The 14,344-nt window shown below is 40.9% G+C and overlaps 1 protein-coding gene across 1 annotated transcript in view; it reads left to right on the forward strand.

The window, feature by feature from the left end:
• LOC129817129 (interphotoreceptor matrix proteoglycan 1) overlaps window positions 1–11,343 on the forward strand; it is a 33,710-nt gene extending 22,367 nt beyond the window's left edge. Inside the window, exons 15-17 of the mRNA XM_055872063.1 lie at window positions 6,012–6,231; window positions 10,632–10,842; window positions 11,154–11,343. Coding sequence (XP_055728038.1) covers window positions 6,012–6,231; window positions 10,632–10,842; window positions 11,154–11,343 — 621 coding nt within the window. The remainder of the gene's footprint in view (window positions 1–6,011; window positions 6,232–10,631; window positions 10,843–11,153) is intronic.
• Window positions 11,344–14,344: the final 3,001 nt, after the last annotated feature.

The following is a 14,344-nucleotide window of genomic DNA, read 5'->3' on the forward strand; positions in this document are numbered from 1 at the left end:
ACATTTCTTTTTTTTTGCTGTCACAATGTCATTGGCCCAATAGCCTCGTCACTAAACGCATGCTGCTAACCCCTCAGACTCTCCACATGTGCAGAATCCAACGGAATAGCCTGTTTGGGCTCATATCAGGATTCAAAATGACACTATTTGTAAATTGAAGGGCCAGGGGCCAGACTCTCTAGCCCAGTTTATTCCTGGTTCTAACATGCGTCCTTTGTCCTGATCTTGTCTACATTCTGATTGTGCCCACATTTTTAGACAGGTGTAGACAATTAAAAGACACATTGATCTGATCTTCCTGACCACCTCTGAAGGTAGTCAGGCACACATTGAGTCCGGATAGCTTACAAGTTTAGACGCATCTGGACAGTGAAACCATTTAAATCATAATTAATTCACCCTCTAAAATCATTGACAGGTGGCACCATTGCCTTATGGCATCAATATGTGTCAAAATAAATCTTATTATTTCAAAATAAATCTTATTTTGAAAGAATATCTGTCAAATAACTTACATACAGGGAGGGATCAGGAAATCTAGTCACAATGCGGACACAGAGGATGGATAAGAGACCCATTGTAATACAATGTGTAGACGCATGCCTGGAAAAGTGGGAACAATCAGAATGTGGACAAGATCAGGACACAGGACATATTAGAAGCAGGTTCAGTGGGTATAGAAAGTCACCACCCCCTTTCAAAATGTTCACCTTCTGTTGCCTTACAGCCTGAAATGAAAACACAAAATAAGACTTTTTCCGGCTTATTTACACACAGTAACCCGCAATATCCCAGTGAATATAATTTTTTGTTTAAAACTCAAATGTATTCAAATTAAAACAGTCAAATACTCTCTTTGGATAAGTGAACACCCCCATGAGTTAATACTTGGTGAAACCACCTTTCGCTTGAATTACAGCCATGAGTCTCTTTGAATACGTCTCTACTAATTTTGCACACCTAGACTGTGGAATATTTGCCCATTCTTCCTTGCAGAATTTTTCAAGCTCAGTAAAATTGTATGGTGACCGCTCATGGACTGCACTCTTCAAGTCATTCCACAGATTCTCGATGGGATTTAGGTTGGGGCTCTGACTAGGCCACTCAAGGACATTCACCTTCTTGTCCTTCAGCCGATGTATGGTTGCTTTGGCGGTGTGCTTTGGGTCATTGTTATGTTGAAACATCTTCCTATTTTCAACTTCCTGGCAGAGGGCTGCAGGTTCTCCTCAAGAATCTGTCGGTATTTTGCACTGTTAATTTTCCCTTCGATCCTGACATGTGGTCCAGTCCCTGCAAGTTTGCAATTGTAATTCTAAGAGGGGGGGGGGGGGGCTTATATGGTATTTTACTGTTTTACGTTTAATTAAAGTAAAACATTTCTTTTTTTTACATTCACTTGGATATTGTGTGTAAATCAAACTTGATGGGATTTTTTCATTTCAGGCAGTAAGGCATAGATAGATGTATGTATGTAATCTCTTTGGCACAGAGTGACCCTTAATATAGTACTTCCTATTCTATTTGAGCTACAATACAAATCAGTGTTCTACTTTACTGGTGCAATAGAGCTCCACAGTACCGGTATCATAATACCAATAAAACGGGTGGTCCCACAGGGGATTAAGAAACACTTCAAATAAGGGCTGTGTTTTTTGAAGGCTTACTGGCATGACGGATTGATAACCATGTAAATCTCTCTCGGACAAGGTGACTTTTATCAATATATTAGACTCTATTTACTCTGATTCAAAAATGCTAATAAGCATCAAGGTAGACATCATGCAAAACTACAAATCCCTATAAGCTCCTGCACATCATCAATAGTTGACACCTTTGCAAAACAGGTATTGTGTCATTGTAGAATAACAGTGAAGACATCAAAACTATGAAATAACACATGGAATCATGTCATAACCAAAAAAGTGTTAAATAAAATATATTTTGTATCTGAGATTCTTCAAAGTAGCCACCCTTTACCTTGATGACAGATTTGCACACTCTTGGCATTCTCTCAACCAGCTTCATGAGGTAGTCATCTGGAATGCATTTCAATTAACAGTACTGCCTTGTTAATAGCTGATTGGTGGGATTTCTTTCCTTAATTCATTTGAGCCAATCAGTTGTGTTGTGACAAGGTAGGGTGGTATACAGAAGATAGCGCTATTTGGTAAAAGACCAAGTCCATATTATGGCAAGAACAGCTCAAATAAGCAAAGAGAAACGACAGTCCATCATTACTTTAAGACATGAAGGTCAGTCAATGCGGGATATTTCAAGAACTTGTAAGGATTCTTCAAGTGCAGTTGGAAAAACCATCAAGCGCCATGATGAAACTGGATCTCATGACGACCGCCACAGGAAAGGAAGGAACGGAGTTACTTCTGCTGCAGAGGATAAGTTCATTCGAGTTACCAGCCTTAGAAATTGCAGTCCAAGTAAATGCTTCACAGAGTACAAGTAACAGACACATCTCAACATCAACTGTTCAGAGTAGACTGTGTGAATCAGGCCTTACTGCAAAGGAACCACTACTAAAGGACACCAATAATAAGAAGAGACTTGCTTGGTCCAAGAAACATGAGCAATGGACATTAGACCGGTGGAACTCTGTCCTTTGGTCTGATGAGTCCAAATGTGGCATTTTTGGTTCCAACCTTCGTGTCTTTGAAAGACGCAGAGTAGGTGAACGGATGATCTCTGCATGTGTGTTCCCCCCCATGAAGCATGAAGGAGGAGGTGTGATGGTGTGGGGGTGCTTTGCTGATTACACTGTCTGTGATTTATTTAGAATTCCAGGCACACTTAACCAGCATGGCTACCACAGCATTCTGCAGCAATGCCATCTGGTTTGAGCTTAGTCCCACTATCATTTGTTTTTCGTCAGGACAAATGACCCAACACACCTCCAGACTAAGGGCAATTTGACCAAGAAGTAGAGTGATGGAGTGCCAGACTGCAGTGAGAAGGAAAAACAGCCAGTGCTCAGCATGTGTGGGAACTCCTTCAAGACTGTTGGAAACGCATTCCAGGTGAAGCTGGTTGAGAGAATGCAAATCTGTCAAGGCAAAGGGTGGCTACTTTGAAGAATCTCAAATATAAAATATATTTTGATTTGTTTAACACTTTTGTTTTTGGATACTACATGATTCCATATGTGTTATTTCATAGTTTTGATGTCTTCACTATTATTCTACAATGTAAAAAATTAAGAAAAACCCTTGAATGAATAGGTACTGTAAGTATTCAGACTCTTTGCTCAGAGACTCAAAATTGAGCTCAGATGCATCCTCTTCCCTTTGATCATCCTTGATATGTTTCTACAACTTGATTGGAGTCCACCTGTGGTAAATTCAATTACTTCAACATGATTTGGAAAGGCACACATCTGTCTATGTAAGGTCCCACAATTGACAGTGCATATCAGTGCAAAAACAAAGCCATGAGGTTGAAGGAATTGTCCATAGAGCTCCGAGACAGGATTGTATCGAGGCACAGGTCTGGGGAAGGGTACCAAAACATTTCTGCAGCATTGAAGGTCCCCAAGAATACAGTGGCCTCCATCATTATTAAAAAATAAAGTTTGGAACCACCAAGACTCTTCCTAGAGCTGGCCACCTAGACCAACTGAGCAATTGGGGGGAAAAGGGCCTTGGTCAGGGAGGTGACCAAGAACCAGATGTTCACCTTGACAGAGCTCCAGAGTTCCTCTGTGGAGATTGGAGAACCTTCCAGAAGGACAAGCATCACTGCAGCACTCCACCAATCAGGCTTGTATGGTAGAGTGCCTAGACAGAAGCCACTTTTCAGTAAAAGGCACATGAGAGCCTGCTTGAAATTAGTCAAAAGGCACCTAAAGGACTCCCAGACCATAAGAAACAAGATTCTCTGGTCTGATGAAACCAAGATTGAACTCTTTGGCCTGAATGCCAAGCGTCACCTCTGGAGGAAACTTGGCACTATCCCTACGGTGAAGCATGGTGGTAGCAGCATCATGCTGTGGGGATGTTTTTCAGCGGCAGGGACTTGGGAGACTAGTCAGGATCGAGGGAAAGTTGAACAGAGCAAAGTACAGAGAGATCCTTGATGAAAACCTGCTCCAGAGTGCTCAGGACCTCTGACTGGGGTGAAGGTTCACCTTCCAACAGGACAACGACCCGAAGGGCACAGCCAAGACAATGCAAGAGTAGGTTTGGGACAAGTCTCTGAATGTCCTTGAGTGGCCCAGCCAGAGCCCAGACTTGAACCCAATCTAACATCTCTGGAGAGACCTGAAAATAGCTGTGCAGCGACACTCCCCATCCAACCTGACAGCGCTTGAGAGGATCTGCAGAGAAGAATGGGAGAAACTCCCCAAATACAGGTGTGCCAAGCTTGTAGTGTCATACCCAAGAATACTTGAGGCTGTAATCGCAGCCAAAATGTGCTTCAACAATGTACTGAGTAAAGGGTCTGAATAGTTATGTCAATGTGATATTTCAGTTGTTCTTATATAAATGTGCAAAAATGTCAAGGGGTCTGAATACTTTCCAAAAGTCACCTTGTCCTAGAGAGATTTACAGGGTTACCAAAACTTTCCACCAAGGTAAGCCTACACAAAACACAGCCCTTGTTGTGTGTGTTTCTAAAATCCCCTATGGGAAAAATTAATGGTGGAAAAAATTATTCAACCATTTCCCTGTTTGACCACTAGGTTTTATGGGTATTATGACTCATACTGTGGTACTATATACGGCCAATTATGTTCAGCCCTAAGGGCAACAGAGAAACAAGGTAGTTACATGTTGTTTTTCAATTTGATTCAGATTCCCAGCTATGCACGTATGTACAGTAGGCAACATTTGAAGGGTTTCTATGCTTGAGGATATGTACTTCTAAAGATTTGGCACTTACAATCTGTGCATACTTAACATGTAAATGCAGAGATTAGGCAATGCTCTCTGTTAGTCTAACATGGTAGCTTTGAATCACTTTGACAAAACCTGTGCTGACCGCAACATTGTGATGAACTGCAAAGCCTTGAGAGCTCTCCCAGTATCAATGCTGTCCAGGTCTATCCTCAGTTGCTTCCTAAAGAGCAACAACTGTTCAATGTGCTGCCTGCCAGTAATGGTTCTAAATGTATTCAATATTTCCAATTGAAATCTTCTGTCATCTATGGCATGCTCAGGATCTGAGCAATTTCCTACTTTTTAAAGCTAGAATCTTTTGTCACATACTTTTTTTGACTTAGAAATGTGTCATATTAACATACCCATTGATTCTTGAATGTAACTTATAAATGCCTGATCAGCTTAGTTCTATTGTTTTACCCCATCAGAACCCCAAATATATGCTTGTTTTACTCCGTTTGAAACAATGTACATATAAACAGACACTTAATGGCCTAAAAAATGGTTAAAACAATAATTTTGATATGATGGATGGTCAGTCCTTGCATCCATGAATTTGAGAGTGGTTACATTTCTTCAGGCCCATCCCTCAGCTTTCTACCAAAACAGAGGTGGGGTGCCCCTTTTGTTATTGTTTCAAGGACTCTAGCTATAAGGGTTTCTTCAACTCAGCGGAAAGGTACTGGCTGAGACCTGCTAATATTATATTAGCACTTTCATGACTTTGAATAAATGGGACCCCACTACACCGGGTGCAAGTGGAGGATTTGAGTGTCAGGGCAATGTCACTCTACAATAGTGTATAAAAGCCTCTGGTGTAGTGGGTAGAATCTTTCAACTACTGCACGGTAATTACAGACAGTGGTTAAATGTAATTGTAATTAGAAAGTCATCTAAATAAGGTGAATAATCTCTCACCATGCTTAAGACGACAAAGTAAAACACATTGGAAACAGAAAGATTTAAAAAATCAATTGTTGCTGAATTTCCTCTTTACTTTAGTTTGATCCTCCATTCATGCACCTTGGCTGGAGAGCGAGTTAGTGGCAGTGTTCCCTTTGGATTGTAATGGATTAGTCTGAACACTTGATAGTCACTTTTTTTCTCTCCTCTGTCCAGCTGCTGCCTTACCTGCAGTCCAATCTAACGGGATTCAAGAAGCTGGAGATTCTCAACTTCAGGAACGGCAGCGTTGTTGTCAACAGCAAGATGAAGTTCTCCAAGTCAGTTCCATACAACGTGACCCAGGCCGTCCACTGTGTCCTAGAAGACTTCTGCAATGCTGCTGCCATAAGCCTCAACATTGAGATTGACAGTCACTCTCTGGACATAGAGCCGGGTATGAGATGAGATCCTGGCTTTGTCCCAAATGGCACCCTATGTGGTCATTTTAAAGGTGACATTTACAGAATCTGAAATACATAATGTATACAGTAGTAACAGTCAAATGAAAACATGGAGAATACTACAGCAGTAAAGAAAAAAACACTAATGTAGACTATAAGTTGGTAGAGAGCAGGGGCGTCATGCACCCCGAAAATATAAGGGGGCACAAAGCATGTGAGGGTGGCTGGGGGGCGGGCGGCTGTCTGGAAACAAATTTTTCCTGCAATCTAGAGCCATAATCATTACGCTTAATTCTATGTCAAATATATATATTTTTTTCTGCATATCTAAAAATGTGCTTGAGCTGTCTATCCTCCTAACTGGTGTTAATTTATATTTTTAAGAAACAAAATATGGTTCTCTGCATCTCTGCTAAAATCTGTGTAAAACATTGAAAGGAATGTGAGTTTTACTCAGTACATTTAGTAATTTCTTGCTTTTCTACAGTCTACCAACCTTGCCAGAAGGCATGCCAGCTAAGATAGTTAGACAAGCTAGCTACTCTAACTTGATTGATAGCCTGAAATGTCTTGGTACAGTAGCTAGTCATGAGGTCGGTAACCTATCTGGGGCAGCTAAAGCAAACTTCATGAAATTCCTACAGATGTGGGATCTTCATTTGATCACCCTGCTGCAATGCAGGAAATTTAAAACATGTAGTGTATTTGAGGTTTAAAAAGGCTTCTAAAATTGTAATTTCCACTTTGAAATTACAGACTTGGTTTTCCCTAATGAAAAATGTATCAACCATTACAAAAATATACATTCATTATATTCCGCATAATAATTCAAATTTCCTATTGCTGCAGGAATATTTGCCTGCTGTAGCAAACTTGCTCAAATGAAGTTCTTACATCTGTAGGTGGCTCGTAGTATTACAGAGAAACAACAAAACAATTTATGTAACAGTCAAAAGTCTGGACACCTACTCATTCAAGGGTTTTTCTTTATTTTTACTATTTTCTACATTGTAGAATAATAGTGAAGACTTCTCTGCTATGCAATCTGGTTTCAAAGCTGGTCATGGGTGCGCCACGCTCAGGATCCTAAATGATATCATAACCGCCATCGATAAGAGACAATACTGTGCAGCCATATTCATCGACCTGGCCAAGGCTTTCGACTCCTTACAATCACCACATTCTTATCGGCAGACTCAACAGCCTTGGTTTCTCAAATGACTGCCTCGCCTAGTTCACCAACTACTTCTCAGAAAGAGTTCAGTGTGTCAAATCGGAGGACCTGTTGTCCGGACCTCTGGCAGTCTCATATAGGGGTGCCACAGGGTTCAATTCTCGGGCCGACAGTCTTCTCTGTATACATCAATGATGTCGCTCTTGCTGCTGGTGATTCTCTGATCCACCTCTACGCAGACGATGCCATTCTGTATACTTTTGGCCCCTCTTTGGACACTGTGTTAACTAACCTCCAGACGAGCTTCAATGCCATACAACTCTCCTTCCGTGGCCTCCAACTGCTCTTAAATACAAGTAAAACTAAATGCATGCTCTTCAACCGATCGCTGACCGCACCTGCCCGCCCGTCCAGCATCACTACTCTGGATGATTCTGACTTAATAAGTGGACAACTTCAAGTACCTAGGTGTCTGGTTAGACTGTAAACGCTCCTTCCAGACTCACATTAAGCTTCTCCAATCCAAAATGAAATCTAAAATCGGCTTCCTTTTTCGCAACAAAGCATCCTTCACTCATGCTGCCAAACAAACCCTCGAAAAACTGACCATCCTACCGATCCTCGACTTCGGCGATGTCATTTACAAATAGCCTCCAACACTCTACTCAGCAAACTGGATGCAGTCTATCACAGTGCCATCCGTTTGGTCACCAAAGCCCCATGTACTACCCACCACTGCGACCTGTACTCTCTCGTTGGCTGGCCCTCGCTTTATACTCGTCGCCAAACCCACTGGCTCCAGGTCATCTATAAGTCTTTGCTAGGTAAGGCCCCGCCTTATCTCAGCCAACAGGTCACCATAGGAGCACCCACCCGCAGCACGCGCTCCAGCAGGTATATTTCACTGGTCACCCCCAAAGCCAATTCCTCCTTTGGCCGCCTTTCCTTCCAGTTCTCTGCTGCCAATGACTGGAACGAACTGCAAAAATCACTGAAGCTGGAGACTCATATCTCCCTCACTAACTTTAAGCACCAGCTCACAGATCACTGCTCCTGTACATAGCCCATCTGTAAATATTCCATCCAACTACCTCATCCCCATACTGTATTTACTTATTTATCTTGCTCCTTTGCACCCCAGTAGCTCTACTTGCACATTCATATTTTGCACATCTATCACTCCCGTGTTTAATTGCGATATTGTAATTACTTCGCCACCATGGCCTATTTATTGCCTTACCTCCCTTATCTTACCTCATTTGCACACACTGTACTTTTTCTCTATTGTGTTTTTGACTGTATGTGTGTTTATTCCATGTGTAACTCCGCACTGCTTTATCTTGGCCAGGTCAAGATAATGTAAGTGAGAACTTGTTCTCAATTAGCCTACCTGGTTAAATAAAGATAAAATAAAATAAATTAACATCAAAACTATTTTAAAAAAACATATGGAATCATGTAGTATCCAAAAAAGTGTTAAACAAATCAAAATATATTTTAGATTTGAGATTCTTCAAAGTAGCCATCTTTCGCCTTGACAGATTTGTACACTCTTGGTATTTTCTCAACCAGCTTCATGAGGAATGCTCTTCCAACACTCTTGAAGGAGTTCCCACATATTCTTAGCACTTGTTGGCTGCTTTTCCTTCACTCTGCGGTCCAACTCATCCCAAACCATCTCAATTGGGTTGAGGTCGGGTGATTGTGAAGGCCAGGTCATCTGATGCAGCACTCCATCACTTTCCTTCTTGGTCAAATAGCCCTTACACAGCCTGGAGGTGTGTTGGGTCATTGTCCTGTTGAAAAACAAATGATAGTCTCACTAAGCGCAAATCAGATGGCATGGCGTATTGCTGCATAATTCTGTGGTAGCCATGCTGGTTAAGCGTGCCTTGAATTCTAAATAAATCACAGACAGCATCATCAGCAAAGCACCCCCATACCATCACACCTCCTCCTCCTCCATGCTTCACGGTGGGAACCAGACATTCGGAGATCATCCGTTCCCCTACTCTACGTCTTACAAAGACACGGCGATTGGAACCAAAAATGGCAAATTTGGACTCATCAGACCAAAGGACAGATTTCCACCATTCTAATGTTAATTGCTCGTGTTTCTTGGCCCAAGCAAGTATTTTCTTCTTATTGGTGTCCTTTAGTAGTAGTTTCTTTGCAGCAATTTGACCATGAAGGCCTTATTCATGCAGTCTCCTCTGAGTAGTTGATGTTGAGATGTCTGTTACTTGCACTCTGTGAAGCATTTACTTGGGCTGCAATCTGAGGTGCTGTTAACTGTATGGAACTTGTCCTCTGCAGCAGAGGTAACTCTGGGTCTTAATTTCTTGTGGCGGTCCTCATTAGAGCCAGTTTCATCATAGCACTTGATGGTTTTTGCAACTGTAATTGAAGAAACTTTCAAAGTTCTTGAAATATCCCGCATTGACTGACCTTCATGTCTTAAAATAATGATGGACTGTCGTTTCTCTTTGCTTATTTTAGCTGTTCTTGCCATAACATGGACTTGGTCTTTTACCAAATAGGGCTATCTTCTGTATACCTTGTCACAACACAACTGATTGGCTCAAACACATTAAGAAGGAAAGAAATCCCACAAATCAGCTATTAACAAGGCAGTCCTGTTAATTGAAATGCATTCCAGGTGACTACCTCATGAAGCTGGTTGAGAGAATGCAAAGGGTGGCTACTTGAAGAATCTCAAATAAAATATATTTTGATTTATTTAACACTTATTTGGATACTACATGATTCCATGTGTTTTTTTGTTGTAGAAATAGTAGAAAAAAAGAAAAATCCTGGAATGAGTAGGTGTGTTAACTTTTGACTGGTACTATATATATGTGTGTGGGTGTATATGTATATATATATATATATATTTATATATATATACACACACACAGAGGACAGATCTGAGAGGGCACATGCCCCTGTGCCCCCTATGGGTGTAGAATCCATCTAATGTTATGGTTTGTCTGGTCCATCAATATTCGACTTTTCACTAGCTAATGTGCTAAACCTTGAAGTTCAATGCAGAGAAGAAGCCGAGGAGGACCTACCTCATTAAAATCAATCAAATGTTTTTAGTAACTTCCTGAGAGAAAGAGGGTCGTTTAAAAGGGGGAGAAGACAGCTTCACAGCTACTTTGATATTTAATGAATACTGATCTTACCATTTCCCCGTTCCTCATTCTTTTTTAACAGCGGATCAAGCAGATCCCTGTAAGTTCTTGGCATGCAACGACTTCTCTCGCTGTGTGGTGAACCGCTGGTCTCGGGAGGCCGAGTGTCTGTGTGACCCGGGCTACATTACATTGGACGGTTTGCCCTGTCAGAGTATCTGTGTCTTGCAGCCTGACTACTGCCAAAACGGGGGTCAGTGTGAGATAGTGCCTGGGCATGGAGCCACTTGCAGGTACCTTAGCATAACCACCTCCAAATAAAGTAAACATTGTGCCATGATTCTGGATTTCCAGATTTCTATTAAGCCATTCATTGTTACTAAGACGTATGAATTATAATATCCATTGCCATCACTTGTTGTTTCTCTCACCTGTTACAGTTCAACTTGATGTTGTTCTTTGTTGATGTTGTCTACTTAAAGTGTTGAGAGGAAAGCAACACATGACATTCTAATTCCACATGCAACACACGCGCACAAACACACACTTTCATGAACTGTAGTGTTCATAATGTGCTCTAACCCAGTGTCTTTGACCTCTTTAGATGTCCTGTAGGTAATGTCTGGCACTTTAACGGGGAGCGCTGCACTGAGCTGGTGGCCGTGCCAGTAGACCCCTTCCTTTTCATAAGCTGCTTTGTGGGCTTCCTGTTCTTTGTTTATGCCGTGATAGCTCTCATGATATTCATGTACACACAATGTAGACGGACCAGAGAGACAGTGACTTTGGCGTAAGCAAAAGTATTTTCTTCACTGTGTTGATTTGTACGGTACATGTATTTATATGTATTCTTCTTTCAACACTTACTATATACATTCTAGTAAGAGATAACGTCCCCATTTTGCTTTTAGAGCTGAGAGCTGCACTGGTACTGTAGAATTAATACTAGTGGACTAGAGGTTTTCGGAACAGAGTGACTTTCTCTCGATGTTATAAGTTCCCAGCTTGCAGTCACAGACTTCCAGTGTCGTGCTGACTCTGGAACCTAGAGAGAAAATGTCTCCATAATGACATTTTTTCCTTAACATTATTTTGATTATACTCAATTAAACAAGTCAAAATATATTTTATATTTGAGATAATTCAAAAATTATACAAATCAAAATATATTTTAGATTTGAGATTCTTCAAAGTAGCCATCCTTCGCCTTGATGACAGATTTGTACACTCTTGGCATTTTCTCAACCAGCTTCATGAGGAATGCTTTTCCAACACTCTTGAAGGAGTTCCCACATATTCTTAGCACTTGTTGGCTGCTTTTCCTTCACTCTGCGGTCCAACTCAGCTACAGAGGTAACATGGACATCTTTAGAAATCACCACCACTTAAATCTGGGTTCTTATTTAAAAAAAACATCTTCAAAAAGGTAATCATTATGCCTTTTATATGCGTAAAGATTAATTTCTGTATGGGCCAAATAAATATGTTTCGCTTCAGTAAAGACCATGTGACAAGAATCTGAAACGTCCAAATCTCCTTCACTAACTATACATTAACTACACTAACACTTAACTAATCCCACTACAGCAGTGGTATTCATAGTCGGGGTCGCGGGGGAGCTGCATTGGGGTCGTCAAAATTACTATACATATATTTTTAGGAACAGAAATTAAGAGAACAGATTATTGTATGGGACAATATACAAAGGTTTATGAGAAAGCCAATTGAAAAAATAGATTTATATTGACAAAAAAAAAAAATCATAATTTTGACAGATGAAAATGCAATGAATTGAAGGTAATTTGTTATTTAAGGTTGTGTCATTAGATTTGGGGTTGGGCGGGGTCATGAGAAATTCTTGGGGAAAAAACGGGGTCCCCGCTGAAAATATTTCAATACCACTGCCCTCCAGTATATGTAAATACAGCAACAAAGTGTTCAAGCAAAGGTTAAAGTGTCAGTGGCTTTAGTTCCCTCTCTGATCCGGTTAGTTCCATGTGTAATTATGCGAGCATTGGGGGGCTTCACCCCACCAGGAACCAGTCAACACACCCACACAGACTTGCCATCTCCTATTAACACAGAGTGTGCGCATCCCAATTGGCATCCTATTCCCTATGTAGTGCATTACAATTGACCAGGGCCCGTAGGGCAGGGACAAAAGTGCCCTGCTGTGTATATAGGGAATAGGGTGCCATTTGGCACACAAACAGACCCTAACACAGTAATCCAGCCCCTAGACCAGACAGCACCACAAACCACAAACAGTCAGAAATAACAACCGTCTATGAAAATCTAAAGGTTAATACATTATCTAGCTTTCTCAGTCTATGAAAATCTAAAGGTTAATACATTATCTAGCTTTCTCAGTCTATGAAAACTCAAAGGTTAATACCATACAGGGTGCTGCTGACATTATCTAGGTTTCAGTAATCTTATTGTAAATAGTTTAAGATTTCTCAGCTAAATTTGTCCCAGGGAAATCTATTCCAGTAAACAATGTAGGTCTACAATCGCGTAAGATTCTAAAATAGTTGAAATATCCGACTATTGGTTAGTTAATGTCAGTCCATTGGTCTGTGAGCAAAGTGGAGGAACAGTAGTTTTTGCCAAAAAAGGATACTACATCTGCACCATAGTGAACTCAGTGTCCTTCCATTGTGACAATCTCCCAGGTCTCTACAGTGACCTAACGACTGTCTTCTTTACAGAAAAACCTCTTGTCGTGCTTCATCCCATGTGATTTCTGCCCCTTGGGATAATATATAGCTGCAATTGTTTTCTTGTTCGCTCATTTGTTTGTTATTTTTGTATCAATATCATTTTTCGTGTTTTTTTGTTGTTGTTGTTGGTAGATACCCAGACAAGTCTTCCCGGCATAACAAGTTAATAAAATAGAGGGTTGAATGACATCAACACTACGTATTGGGGTAAGGACTTGTTCGATTATTTGCTTTTTAAAATCTTTTTTTGACCTTCATTTCTGACCCAGTCATGCCACATTATCGAAACAAGAAAGCAAATCACACCATGACATCATATAATTATCATTCAAATAAATTGGTCCATGATCTTTCCACTAGTTTACGGGTGGCGCTCAAATTGGTTTAGAGCCGAGTGTATTTCCACAAGACTGTAAGCCACAGACAGACACACCTCACACAAACAAACCAAAGCTCCCAAAGGGAACGCTTAGTCCATGTTATTCACCTCTTGATGGAGGAGAGACGGATTGGCAAGCCTGTTGTTGCTTTCCAAATGCAGGCTTTGTCATTAGTCTAGCCTTCTTTGACCCTCTTTCCGGGTCAGTCATTTTGCTGTTGAGGAACTAGGTCAAATGTAATTAATTAAGGGTTACATTTAAACAAACAGAATATAGCATGGCTGACTTTCATTCCAAAGATCATACAATATAAAGTATCAGACTTGGGTTTCTACACTATACCAGTTTAATGAATGCTTGGCAAAGTGGAACTACCTTAGCCTGCATACACTGTACACTCCCTTTGGCAAATACGAACAAAGGTAACACTGGCATCTGTGTTTCTCCTGTTTTAGACATGGCGACTGCAGAAGACAGCGTTTGGATCACTGCAGAAGCAACACAGGACCGTTTATAAAGGATATTTAATAGCTGATGCAGTTAACAGACTGTTGTGACTGCAGAAAGACATTGATCTGCGGTCTTCTGATTGACAGGCAGACACAACCCCTTCATCTCAACTTTCCAAAGCCTGTGTTTCACCTGAAAGGATACTCCCCAAACTGTGAATGACAAACAGATGTGATCATTTC

The sequence above is a fragment of the Salvelinus fontinalis genome, chromosome 20, assembly GCF_029448725.1.
Source record: "Salvelinus fontinalis isolate EN_2023a chromosome 20, ASM2944872v1, whole genome shotgun sequence".
In the NCBI taxonomy this organism is placed as follows: Eukaryota; Metazoa; Chordata; class Actinopteri; order Salmoniformes; family Salmonidae; genus Salvelinus; species Salvelinus fontinalis.